This window comes from Malania oleifera, chromosome 3 (genome assembly GCF_029873635.1).
Source record: "Malania oleifera isolate guangnan ecotype guangnan chromosome 3, ASM2987363v1, whole genome shotgun sequence".
In the NCBI taxonomy this organism is placed as follows: Eukaryota; Viridiplantae; Streptophyta; class Magnoliopsida; order Santalales; family Ximeniaceae; genus Malania; species Malania oleifera.
The window spans coordinates 19,878,226-19,892,580 of NC_080419.1; the positions used below are offsets into that span (position 1 = coordinate 19,878,226).

The following is a 14,355-nucleotide window of genomic DNA, read 5'->3' on the forward strand; positions in this document are numbered from 1 at the left end:
CCCACCAACTTTAATTTGTCTTATCATCAAATCCAAACTTTTTATAATAATTTAAATTTACCATTACATTAGTCTTAAGTAGGGATTATAAACTGAATTTCACACAAATGTTCACTACTTTTAACTAAATTGCAACATTAGTTTTCAAACTATCGAGTAGATTTCATAATTTACTCAAATCATTAACTAAGTTTGATACACTACCAAGAATTAGAGACAAGTATAATTTTTTTTTATCAATATTTTGCAAATTATTTTTGAAATTCAAAAAATAAAATAAATCAATAAAAGAAAAAGTTTCGCAATTGTCCAAATCATTAACGAAGCTTTATGCACAATCTAAAATTAGAGACAAGCATAAAATTTAATCAATATTTTGCAGATTATTGGTGCAATAGTTTGGAATTCTATAAATAAATAAAAATATTCAATTAAAAGTAATAAAAGGATGGAATTGAAATTATTTTAAAATTTTTGAACCTCGTGAAGAAGTATTAATATATAATGGTCAGTTTCAGAATTATAGGTACAATTTACACAAACAAGAAAATAATAATAAGAAAATAAAATAAATGGAAATGAAAATGACTCCATGACGAGATTTTGGCAGCTGCCGCCTTCTTGAACTTACCAGTGCTAGAGGCAGGAGGCGGCAAACCGTGCGCACAGATCTCCCAGACCGCCTCCGAACTAGGTTTTTCACCGGCTCAGTACCCTCGGAGCTCCCTACCTTGTCGTTGAACTTGAAGGTTTCCTCTCCCTCACTCTCCCTATTGTAGTTTTGTACAGTTAGGGCTTTCATGACTGTCTAGGATTTTGTGCTGTTTAGTTTGCAATTGAATTCTAACTAGGGTTTTGTTGACAATCTGCGTGAAAGAAATGAGCGTATATTCGATTGAGTTGTTAGATCATTCTACTCTAACTTTGATTTGATAACTAAAGCTGGATTCATTTGACGCTGATTTTCATTTAATACCCATGATTCGAATTTGTGAAATCTTGCGTAGATGCTTGATTGCAAAGGACTTGAGTGGGCCTGCCTATAGTGGATGAGTCTTTCATTTGAGTAATATTCTTCACTTGCTTGAGAAAATGTGTCAAATCATGTTAGTCTAATGTATCCGAATTTCATATGTTGCAGGAAGCTGAAATTGGATCTACAGAATGCCTCGGTATGCCATTTTTGAGTGCTTTATTTTATTTATTTATTTATTTATTTATTGTGTTATTGACTGTTTGGGAGCTTATGTATGCTCAGATATGGTTCTTTGTGTCGATGTTTCTGATTCTATCTCCTTAATTTGCAGGTACTATTGTGATTACTGTGATACTTACTTGACACATGATTCTGTGAGTCATTAGTTTTGGATTTTCCTTCACCTTTTTCTTGGCGGATTTCATGTTAAAGATATTTTGTTGTTGTACATTTTTGTGACTGCTGTTGCTAAACTGAAAAAAATTGGAGTTTTGTAAATGATGTCGGCAATTATCTGATGATAGATTTGGAGATTAATTATGCCTTAATAGTCCATCTGGTTCTATTTCATTGAACGCCACCTCTTCTGAACCTATACTCATGTTTGTGTGTGTGTGTGTGTGTGTGTGGAAAGAGAGAGAGTGAGAGAGAGAGCTTCTTATTGTTGATGAAGTTGTATGAATAAGATCAAACATTTTCCAGTATTGCTGCATAGAATGATGTGATATGCTTATAATAGGTTACAAATTAGTATTGGGTGCTTCACCAATGAGAATTAAAACCCTATCTCAAATGCCTTTGTAAGAGAGTATAAATGTGAAGGCTAACACATAATTTACTAGGATGTTTTGCTCTTGAAAATCACTTTAGAAATTTTGTTTGTTCGAGATATGAACATGGATCATGATTTACATGGCGCCTCTGGTGGTATATTCGCCATGTGGGACTCTTAGAAAGTATCCAAAGTGGATACACTGACATTTTTTTTTTTCCCTTTCGGTGCTTTTTTAGGTGAGAGAGAGAGAGGACAGTAGTGGGTTTCCTCGCTACATGGACCTTTGCGACCAACACCCCAAAGCTCCTTCAAGGAAGAATTGTACTCCATTTATGGTTTCTGCTCTCCTAGGTGGATCGTTTGAGGCAATTTTAATGTGGTGAGATTTCCTAGAGAGAAGAAAGGAGGGTTAGAGTGACTGCTAGTATGCAGAACTTTGACTCATTGATTAGGGGTTGTGGTTTGAGAGATATCCCTTGGGGAATGCCTCTTTGACTTGGTCCGTGGGGGGGGGGGGGGCAGCACAGTGGCTAGTAGATTGGATAGCTTTCTATTTTTCAGGAAGTGGGAGGACGAGTTTTAGAACCTTTCCCTTGCTACTCTTCCTAGGATCACATTCGATCACTTTCCTATTTTATTAGAATCCAATATGGTGGTGTTGGGACCTACTCCTTTTAGGTTCAAAAATATGTGACCGAATCATGTGACTTTGAAATATCTGGTCAGGGAGTTATGGGGTGAGGAAACAAATTGGGCGGGGGGGGGGGGGGGTAAGAAGGTTTTAGATTCATGAGAAAATTGAAACTCTTAGAAAGTATCCAAAGTGGACACAGTGACAATTTTTTTTCCCCTTTCCATGCTTTTTGAACTGAGAGAGAGAGGACAGTGGTGGGTTTCCTCACTACATGGAACTTTGCGACCAACTCCCCAAAGCTCCTTCAGGGAAGAATTGTACTCCATTTATGGTTTCTGCTGTCCTAGGTGGATCGTTTGGGGCGATTTTAATGTGGTTGTTAATCATCGTAGCCCGGAAGTATATACGTGTGTCCTGTAGCGGATATACAATATAGAGTCAGAGGGAGGTGAATGGCTCTTTTCGCGTATTTAAGATTTTCTCTCTGCAAAACAAAAGTCTTGGCAAGATGGCAAGCAATTATATCACAATATATAAAATATAAATCAAGCACAAGACATAAATTAAAGAGTATAGGGAGAGAAAACTTAACACCGGAGTTTTAACGTGGTTCGACATCAAGCCTACGTCCACGCCTTAGCACCAAACCAAGGATCTCACAATCCACTAGAAAACTCCTTCACCGGCGAAGAAGCCTTACAATTCGGGAATAAATCCCTACCACGCTCACCAAGAGCCACAAGGATTACCAAGATGCCTTGCTAGTTCAGTTCACAAAGAACTTTCACCAAATGGTTCACAAAGAACCTTACAACAACTAGATGATTACAAAGAAATGCCCCTCACAATGAGCTGATAATAATTACAACACAATCTCACACTACTCTCTCAAGAAATGATTCAAACAAGATAAATGAGCAAGAGAGATTGAGCACTTTGTGAATGAGTAACTAAAATGCAAGTGCAAAGTGCTAGGTTTTGGATTCAAAGATTTTTTTCACTAAAATGCTTGTACTAATGATCAAAACCATGTCTAAACAAGCCTAATAGCTTGTATTTATAGTCAAAATACCCAACTAGTCGTTATTGGATTGTTGGGAGCAATTCCCAAACAAAACTAGCCATTTTTGCCCGTTAGCGTCATTCTGCCCGTTGGACTCGTCGACTAGTCCCCTGCACTTGTCGACTAGTGTTAACTAGTCACTTGTCGACGAATCCCCTGTTCTCGTCGACAAGTGCCCTGAATTAGAAAAAGTCATTAACATGAAAGTTGTGGCATTTTGTCTTAACTTTCCAAGGACATCAAGATCGTTCTTTTTGGACTTTTCTAGCAAAAGTTATGTCCCACATACCGAAAGGTGTTCAGGAAAGGAGATCGGTGCATAATTAAGGTTTTAAACCCAACCAAAAAGCTTTTTAATCACTTGAAAAGTTCTTGGACAAAAGTATATGAAAAATATTAAGTCTAATAAAGTTTAATACTTGTCCAAATGAGTTTCCCTTTGAATATAAGATATCTTGTTAATAAAAATACATTTAAAAAACCATTTTGATATCTTATATATTTGTATGTCCTTTATAGAAAATATACTTGCTTCTTTGAAGTTTTAGGACATAAGACTCATTTTGATAAAACCGGGACTAAGTATGAAGATGTTCAAAATACCAAGATGTTTGAAAACTTGTCCCTTTAGAAAACATATTTGAGTTTAGGATTCATTTGACAAAATCTCTTTAAATTATTGAAAACTTTGAAAGTTGAGTTTGAGATTTAAGGTGAAATCTTATAAACTAATGTGTCGTAGTATGCATGTGTTTACTCGACTCTTACTCAGAAATCATGTAAGAAACAAAACACAAGAGTTACAACATAAACTACCTCAAACACACACCTCATTTTATATAATACAACATTAAGCTTCCTTGGATGTGCTTGAGTCCTTTCCGAGTACGTGTCCATTTGATTTTCCTATTTGAACGTCAACTCGGTCCGATCTTTGCCTCTGATCTTAGTACTTCATGTAATTGCCACTGAACCTATACTAAACATGATCTGCAAAGATGAAAAACACTAGAAATCATATATAGGTTAATATTATCAAAACACATGAGACCATGATAGTGTAGCCAACAAGGCTAACAATGGTGAGATTTCCTAGAGAGAAGAAAGGGGGTTAGAGTGACTGCTAGTATGCAGAACTTTGACTCATTGATTAGGGGTTGTGGTTTGAGAGATATCCCTTGGGGAATGCCTCTTTGACTTGGTCCGTGGGGGGAGGGGGTGAGGAGCAAAGTGGCTAGTAGATTGGATAGCTTTCTATTTTTCAGGAAGTGGGAGGATGAGTTTTAGAACCTTTCCCGTAGTATTCTTCCTAGGATCACATTCGATCACTTTCCTATTTTATTAGAATCCAATATGGTGGTGCGGGGACCTACTCCTTTTAGGTTCAAAAATATGTGGCTGAATCATGTGACTTTGAAATCTCTGGTTAGGGAGTTGTGGGGAGAGGAAACAAATGAAGGGTGAGAAGGTTTTAGATTCATGAGAAAACTGAAATGTTTGAAGGAAATGCTGAAAGTGTGGAACAAGGAGGAGTTTGGTGATGTTAGAATTAGAAATTCAAGAATTATGGGCGAGCTGGAATCCTTGGATAGGAAGGAAGAGGAGGTTAGTCTTTCAGTTAGCGAGGAGAGCAGGAGAGCTTCCTTGAAGAATGAGTTGGAAGAGGTTATTTTCCAAGAATTGAGAAGTTGGAGACAAAAGACCAAACTTAAATGGGCAAAAGATGGTGATTGGAATTCCTTTTTAATCCACTGGCTAGCTAATGGTTAGAGGAGTAAGAATTTGATTAAGGAATTAGACATGGGGGATAGGAGAGTATCTAATGGCCTTCGTCAGATCTTTTTCGTTATTACTAATTTCTTGTAGAAAATTGTACTTAGAGGATGATAAACATAGACCAATGATAGAGGGGGGATTGGATTGGAACCCTATCACCGGCAACCAAAAGAGTTGGTTAGAGAGATTGTTTGAGGAGGAAGAGGTGAGAGGGGTTGTTTTTGGATGGAAAGGGATAAGGCACCAAGTTTGGATGGCTTCAACATTGCTTTTTTCCATGATTGTTGTGACATTGTTAAGAGTGATTTGTTGAAAATTTTACTAAATTCATTGGGAATGGGATTTTAACCAAAAGTATCAACTCTTGATTTATAGCCTTGGTGCCTAAAAAATCTAGATCTATTAAGGTTGATGGCTTGGACTGATTAGTCTTGTTTCTAGTGTGTACAAGATCGTTACTAAGGTTTTAGCTAATAGGGTGAGTGTGGTGCTTGTTAACACTATATCTAGTGCCTAGAGTGCGTTTGCGTTGGGAGGGGTGGGGGGGGAGGCAAATAGTGGATGCCATTCTTGTGGCTAATGAGGTGGTAGAGGATTGTTGTAGGAATAAGAAGAGAGGGTTTGTTTTTAAATTAAATTTGAGAAAGCTTATGATAGAGTAAGTTGGAGCTTCTTAGATAAAGTCTTTGCAAGGAAGGGTTTTGGTGAGCATTGGCATCATTGGATTAGGGGTTGTATTTCTAATGTGTGGTTCTCAGTGATCGTAATTAGTGAACCCAAATCTTGGTTTAGCGCTTCTAAGCCCATAAGACAAGGTGATACTTTATTTCCTCTTTTATTTGTTCTTGTAGCAGATGTGTTGAGCAATTTGTTGATGATACCATTTTCTTCCCTGATGATCATAGTCCCCCTTTCAAAAGAATTTTTGGGTATTCTCCAAATCTTTGAGAGGGAATCTAGCCTCAAAAGTAATATGGGGAAGAGTGGGTTAGAAGCTTTGAGTATAACCGACGAGTGAGTCAAGGAGTGAGCCACTGAAGTGGGGTGTGGCATTCTGGATTGGCATTTGACTTATTTAAGGGTTCTTTTTTTTGGGGGGGAGATCCTAGAGTAGTGAAGTTTTGGAATCTCATGATGGAGAGGGTAACAAAGAGGTTAGATGGGTGGAAGAGGGCTCTCTTCTCTTTAGGGGGAAGAATTACTCTGATTCAGACTTGTCTTTCAATTATCCCCCTTTCCTTTTTGTCTGTTTTTAAGGTTCCAACAAGTGGTAGGGATTACTAGTAAACTTGAAAAAATCATGAGACTTTTTGTGGTCTGCTGTGGGGGGTTATAGGGACCACTTAATAGGATGGGATGCGGTTTGTAAGCCTAAAAAGGAGGGAGAGTTGGGTCTTGGTAAGTTGTGTCTAAAAACACTGCCTTTTTAGCTAAATGGTTATGGTGCTTCCCTTTAGAAGAATCTTCCCTTTAGCATAGAGTTATAAGAAGTAAGTTTGGGTATGAGAATGGGCAGGATACCAATAGTAAATTTAAGATGTTCTTCGAGGAGTCTGTGGAGGTCCATTTCTCATTTTATCATTCCTTTACCCCTCACACAAATTTTGTGATGGGGAGACCGTCTCTGTCGTTTAAACCCCAAGCAAAATAAATCCATATCTTTGGTTGTTGGGAATTTGAGCAGTCATTCGGTTTCTCGGAATCTTCATTTTAGGAGACCTCTTAATGGTAGGGAGATGGAGGAATTGTCTTCTTTGCTATCTTTATTGAACATTAGTAATCTTTCATCTAGAAGGGATGTTTGCACTTGGTCCTAGATTAATCGGGAGTGTATTCTTGAAACTTTTTTTGAGTTCTTGATCTGTTATAATTCTTCACTTCCGTTCTTTCCTACAATATGGAAGGCCAAGGCTCCCACAAAAATTAGGACTTTCATTTGGTTGGTTGTGTTTAATAAAATAAATTCTAACAATTTGTTGCAAATTAGAAGACCTTTGAAGGCTCTTTCTCCCGATGTTTGTGTGCTCTGCTTCAAGGACTCTGAGGCAGCTTCTTATCTTCTTTTACACTGCAACTTTGCATGGAGGATTTGGAATTAGTTGTTTGGTATTATGGGGGGGTAGTTGGGGTTGCCCTGTATCGGTGGAAGACTTACTAGCCATTTCTTTTACAGGTTTTGGTAAAAGGAAGGATAAGACAGCCTCATGGGGGTGTGGTTTATTTGCAATTTTATGGGGGATATGGATGGAACATAATGCATGGATATTCTCTAGGAAAAAGTTAACTCGGGAGCTGGTCTGGGATAAGATCCATTTTTTAGCATCATTGTGGTGTTTTGGATTTGATTTTTTAGAGGAGATAGTTTCAAGAGATTCTAAGAGATTAGAGGAATCTGCTGGTTAGTTGAGGGTTTTTTAAATAAATAAATAAATAAAATAAAAAATTCCCCTTGTAGGTCTTCGTTGTTTTTTTCTGGTTTGTTCCAGATTTTCTTTTGGAGACATCTCATTCTCTCTATTGTAAATTGTATTCCCATTAATATAGCTTTCTTTTGGTATCAAAATATATATGGATCATGATTTCAAGACACATTCACCTTGCCTTTGGACCTCACACTTGTAATCACTCTAATGTGCTCTATATGGTATTTGAAGGTAACGCCATTGTTATGCATGGACATTACCCAGTCTGGGAGTATTTGTGAAATTTATGATGGGACATAATTCAGGACACTCATCCCAAGAGAACCTAGCATGATTTCCATGGTGTCTCTAGTGATAATGAAAATCTTCCTCTAGACCTTAACTTAATGAAGCCATTTGATTTCCATGAACATCAAAAGACGCCCTCAAAAACTTATTTGAGAAGTTCATCTTGAAAGTTTTAATAGAAACATTCTTACTTGAAGCTACTTCTACATACATACTAAGATTTTCTTGAACCGTTGAAGAGGTCATGCAAAACCAAGTTCTGCTCACTTCAATGGTATTATTCAAGTGCTTTTCAAAATTAGTTGTACAACTAAGAAGAGAGGTCTATGAGCTTACCGATTTACTTAATGTTCTGGATCACTTTGTTCCGTTTAATAGGGCTAGCTGAGATGGTTTGGGAGGGCGATCCATCAGGTCTCATTTCCACTAAATCTTTCTTCCTTCACCTCCCTGAATCTCCTTCCCCCAGTTTCTTTCCTTGGAGCCTCATTATTTGGAAGGCAAAGGTTCCTTTCAAGATTCAGAATTCCATCTAGAGTACGACTCTACACAGGATTAACATGAATGATTTGTTACAGATTAGAAGGCCCTACAAGGCCCTCAACCTTGATATGTGCTTGATGTGCTGCGGTCCAATGAAAAGAATGTGCACCATCCTTCGCATGGTGGCAACCCATCTCTAGAGTGCACTTTTGCCTTGTTTTGTTGATGCTTGGGTGACACCTCAGGCAGTGGGTATTTTTTTTGCTTGTCAGATGTATTGGGGATTTGGCAAGAGTAGGAAGGGAGGATTTCATGGTGCAGGTGTTTTCTATTTTGTGGACCTTTTGGATTAAGAGGAATGCAATAACTTTCAAAGATTGTACTAGTTCTCCTTGTCTATGGTGGGATATAGCAGTGTTCATGACCACTTTTGGAGCCCATTTCTTCAGGTTTTTTGCGGGTTTGTTGCTGCGTAATCTTGTTAGGGATTTCTGGTTGTTTCCTTTTGCTGTTTGGAGGACATCTTGTTCTCCTGTTATGGTACTTATTTGGTTCCCTGTTAATATATACTTTTTTATCCCCAAAAAAAAATTCATTTTGCAGCTTCTCATACTGAACCGATGTTTCCTTTTACTGTTTGTCTCCTTAAACTTTTAACTCTTATGCTAATTTTGATATGCCTTCTTGGACAGGGTCCATGAGAGCTACCAAAAAGGGAAAATGTATATATCAACCGCTTCTTGTTCAACTATATACTCTTTAACTCCTACTTGATGAGCACTTGTATGTTTCCACTTTACGAGCACTTGCATGATAAAGCTTGATCAATAAAGAATGAAGTCTGTCAGCAGCATCAGAGCCAATCGTATATTTAAGATTTTAGTAATATTTTTAAAAATTAAGGGTACAGCAGAAATTCCTGTTGCTATTTAATGAGGTTTATCCTAATAATCCAATTTGATAAATGATGCAACATTTCTTTGCTTAACTGTGAGGAACTTGTCGCGATGCTGCATTGCATTGTGTGTACAAGTTATTATGGTTGGCATAAGTATAGAAAATTTCATGCTACTTGTGTGGAGGACCTCATAGAGTGAGTGGATGTCAACACAAGGGATTACTCAATGCCTTACAAGCTTCCTCTTCGGGACAAGTGGTGGAAAGCAAGGAGGAAGAGGATGATGCCCCGAGGGTGGGTTCAGTGCTTCTGGTGAGCGCATTGGAAAAATAGGCAAAAGCTCCGAAAGTTACACGAGCAAAAGGGTTAATGTTTGTGGACTTGAGGATTAATGGGAAGAGTACCTGCGCTATGGTGGATACGGGGGCTACTCATAATTTTGTTTTGCAGTTGGAAGCATGGAGACTCAACTTATCTTTAGAAAAAGATACAGGACACATGAAAGCAGTTACTTTTGTAGCATCCAACTACTGTTGTAACCTTCTGTTTAGAATCTGCTATTCTTTTGTTCCAACTTCGCCTCAAGCACTGTGGATCTAGTTTTGATCCCACCTGGCCTAATAATTTTTGAGTCTGTATTCATATAAAAAGTGTAACATGTGTGCTTCCAAAAGCAAGCTAAGTCTATGCATGATGATATTTCAGTATTCTTTTTACGAGAGAACAATTTTCTGTCTAATTTGGTCTATGCTGCATCTTGCCTTTAGAAACCTAATTATTTAACCGCTATAGCTATCTTTCATGTTGAGGTTGCTTGAATGTTCCATTTTAGGCAACCTAATTTTGAACTTGATTGTAGAAACTGCAACGGTTGAGTGTGTTTATTTTAACAACTTTTCATCAAAATTCTTTGCAGCCTTCTGTCAGAAAGCAACACAATGCGGGCTACAAGCACAAGGTATTCCCATCCCAACCCAAGGGCTCAACCACCACCCCCCCCCCCTCCCCCAAAAAAAAGAAAAGTTAATAAATGAATAATAGAGAGAGAAGGATCTTTCTTTGGTGTATAAAACTTAAATTTTTTGTTAATGGTTTATATGCTGATACTGTTTCCTACTTTAGGCAAATGTTCGGACCTATTATCAACAGTTTGAGGAGCAACAAACACAAAGTTTGATTGATCAGAGGATCAAAGAGCATCTCGGGCAGGCAGCAGCTTTCCAGCAAGTTGGTGCAGCTTACAATCAACACTTGGCTTCCATGCCAGGAAATCCTCAGCGGCCTCGACTTCCCATACTACCAGCACCTGGAATGCACATTCCAGGTGCTGCACCAGGCCCTCTGGTACCGGGAATCAGGCCTCCAGTTTTGCCAAGGCCAATGCCAGCACCAGGTAACTTGATCTCTATTAATGTTGATAACTTGGTTCCTCAATGACATGATACTTTCCAGTTTCATATAATCTTGATTCTTAGTTAATCCAACAACTGCTTCCTAATATTCTATTTTCATTTTCAATTTTATAAGTATATATAATTATAAATGGGATAAATCGTTTTATGGAAAAAAAAAATATCCTTATTTTTTGAAAGGAAGTCCGAAATTTCCTTTAAAATAAATAATTTTTTTATATTTTATATAGAAGTATGAATAGTGTAAATCAGATGTGGACAAATTGTCCCTCACTTTTAGAAGTAAAATCAAACATTCCTAAAAGAAATAGATTATTATACTATATATAGAAATATGGAGAGTGTAAATCAGATGTGGACAAATTATCCCTTTCTTTTAGAAGTAAAATCAAACATTCCTAAAAGAATTAGATTATTATACTATATATAGAAATATGGATAGTGTAATTTATTTTGTTCAGAAAAATATATTTATATTTTAAAAGTAAGACTAAATATTCATAAAAGAAGTAAATTTAAATACTATATAGAAAAAAATTAATGTAGATAAACTAGATAAAATTATATTTAGAACGTCTAAAAATTTAGTGTTTGAACCTAAAAGAAAAAAATTTCATGGTTAAAAAATAAAATTAAACTAACAGTATATATGCATATTTATATCTACCATAGACCCGTCATGTTCCGCCCCTTCCCCAGAGCTGCATACACTGGAGCTTCGTGCCCCGAGCTACTCTTTTTTTTATTTATACTAAAAAGTATGAATTAATAAAACTATGAGTAAGGTATATAACTTTGTGGGAAGAATATCCTTATATTTTAAAAGTAATACAAAACAATCAAAAACATAGTAAATTCAACCAAAATTATGTAAAAATTATATTTATCAAATATATTTAGATGAGTTAAATATTTGAACCAAAAGAAGAAACTCCATTTGGCAAAAATAAATAAATAAACAAATACTAATTTATAAAAACATTACAACAACAACAATAACAACAAACCAAGCCTTAAATCTTACTAGGTGGGGTCAGATAATCATTTATAAAATTATGAATAGTGTAAAATCATGTTTTGGGAAAAAAGTATTATTATCTTTTCAAAGTAAGACAAAGCATTCCTAAAATATTTGTATTCAATAAAATTAGATAAATTTACATTTAAAAATTGTACTTCAAATAAGTTAAGATTTCAACCGAATATATATTTATGGCTAAATAGAGGTTATATCCCAAAATAAAATAGATAAATTCTTTTGACATCTTTTAAAATTATTTTGAAGCATCTAATGTCATTTAGATAAATAATAATATGAACTCTAAAAGATAAATTTAAAAATAAAAAATAAAAAATTATAGACCTAGAATTTATCTAGAATTTTAAGAACTCATTAATTGATTGTTAAGTAAATGACAAATAAAAATATTTTTTGGTAGCAAATGACAATTTAAAATTCACAATGAACTTATTAATGTTTTCATTGGAAGATTTATAATGAACTTAATTAATGCTTCCATTGGAAGAAGTCATGTATCAAAATTTTTTAAAAAATAAGGAAAAAATCATTTGCATTTGCTAAGGGTTTGTTTGGTATGGTTGTTTTTTGTTTTCTGTGTCTATTTCTCCACAGTGAAAAAATAGATTATAAAAATATATTTGTTTCTGTTGTCAATTTTTTTTTCTATTGTCGATTTTTAGCTATTTACCAAAAAACTGAAAATCAGATTTTATGATTTTCAGTTGTTTTGACAACCCTATTGCCAAAAAATTTAATATTAAGCAATATTTTTTTTGGATTAAATTATTTATTTTATACACTTTTAAATTAAAATAAAATTTAAATAATCATATGACTTTAAATATAATTAAAATATATATACATAAATTTTGAAAAATAATAATAATAAAGTCAATTACAAAATATTTTTACTATTTTTCAATTATCATGTCCAATAAAATTTTTATTGTAAAGTAAAATTTGAAAGTAGAACGATTAAGTAAAATAATTATAATAAATTTTATTTTTATAATAGTACTTTTTCTAATGTGTATTATTTGTTATTTTATTATTTTAATCATATTTTTATAAAATTTTGATTTAAATATGAAAATGAACATTTTTTTAATTAATTTTTTAATTTGCATTAGTTTTATAAACGTTAACCAAATAGGTTGCTGGTTTTTAGTTTTTAGTTTTTCCTTTTGGTTTTTGGTTTTCGTTTCTTTAATTTTTGATAATGATATCAAATGACCCCAAAATTTTCATCTATAATGTTGTATAATAGTAAATTTTAATATTTTGTACAATTTTAACTAGATCATTTATGATCATATCCTATATATTTAAATTTTTTCATGTCTTTGTATCTACAGTGTCATAAGAATATCATGTGCCTTGTTTGTTATAATTTTAAACAGATAAATTTTTATAAATAATTTTGGGAACTAAATTATAACAATATAGTATTTTTTTTAACAGTATTATTCACATGTAATCAACTAATACGCACATCCTATGGTTACTAATGCATATGCCCGCGCGCCTTATTTCTCTAGAGAATTATCAGTTGCTTCTTTACAAGTTGAATGCATTCTCAAACATGTCATATTTCCCTGCAATATTTCTACCTTTTCAATTTCTGTAACATTAGACTGCTTCCTTTCTTCTGGCCTTCTTCTTTTCTCCCTTTTTTTTTTTTTTCAAAAAATTTGGTCTTTTGCAGGTTATGGTTCAGCTCCAATGATGATGCCACCAAATGTAGGGCCACCCGGTGCGCCTTCCTTACCTATGCAATTAAATGGTCTGCCAAGGCCTCCCACAGTTAATGTACCAACAGCAGCTCCTAGTGGAGTGGCAACTCCTACTTCTAATGGTAACCCCTCTACAATTACGCAGCCAATGTATCAGGCAATTCCAACTGCACCTGGAAGTAGTAATGCTCCTTCAGCTGCGACTTCTGCTGATGGCTTTGCTTATGCACAAGCACCTGAGGCCAGTCATTAGACCAGCTGAGCTGGTACGCAATTATGGGTTCAGGGTTTTTTGTGTGTGTTGTGTTAGGTGGAAGGACAGTATGAACTGCATTATAATTGGCTTCTGAAGGGTGCATTTCTCCTTATTTACAGTGAAAGAGTTGTATATTAATCTGGTTTCAGTGAACAAGCTACTGTTGCTCATGCCATTGAGGATGGGTATTGGCCTTGACCTCTTGCAAGATCTGAAGCTTTTGTTTTTGTTCAAGTTACTCTCCTTATTATAATTATTTAAAAATAATAATAATAATAAAAATAATAATTAAAAAAAAAACTTAACTAGACTAGAATTTGGATGCTGTTATTTGGATTCTGTCCAAAGTTGGAGATGTGAAAGGCTGCTGACCTTTGGGATGTAATAAGGGGTTAGCAGCCCTTTTTTGGCACCAAGTGATGTTCCAATTTTCATATCCAAGCATTCCTTTTTCTTTACCATGGATTACAAGGGGCCACATCCTGGGATGGGGGCTGCCATCACCAGGCCAACCCTTTGGACGGGCTTTTTGTTGCTTGGTCAGCCGTTCTTGACAAGCTTACCTACTGTGTTGAGTGAAATGTTGAGAGATTTGGAAAACCATTGACGCCTTTTAT

The 14,355-nt window shown here is 35.3% G+C and overlaps 1 protein-coding gene across 1 annotated transcript; it reads left to right on the forward strand.

Annotated features, from left to right (window-relative positions):
- The first annotated feature begins 524 nt into the window (after positions 1-524).
- LOC131151018 (U1 small nuclear ribonucleoprotein C) lies at positions 525-13,972 on the forward strand. Its single transcript, XM_058102174.1, has 6 exons — positions 525-749; positions 1,142-1,172; positions 1,308-1,350; positions 10,233-10,274; positions 10,439-10,709; positions 13,455-13,972. Exons 2-6 carry the CDS (start codon positions 1,165-1,167, stop codon positions 13,733-13,735), a joined length of 645 nt encoding a protein of 214 aa, XP_057958157.1. The 5' UTR covers positions 525-749; positions 1,142-1,164; the 3' UTR covers positions 13,736-13,972.
- The last annotated feature ends 383 nt before the right edge of the window (positions 13,973-14,355 follow it).

Excerpts from the sequence above, each read along its gene's own strand:
- LOC131151018 (XM_058102174.1), top strand. Across the intron at positions 1,351-10,232 it reads CTTACTTGACACATGATTCT|CCTTCTGTCAGAAAGCAACA; the intron begins GTGAGTCATTAG and ends AATTCTTTGCAG. Across the intron at positions 10,275-10,438 it reads ATGCGGGCTACAAGCACAAG|GCAAATGTTCGGACCTATTA; the intron begins GTATTCCCATCC and ends TTCCTACTTTAG.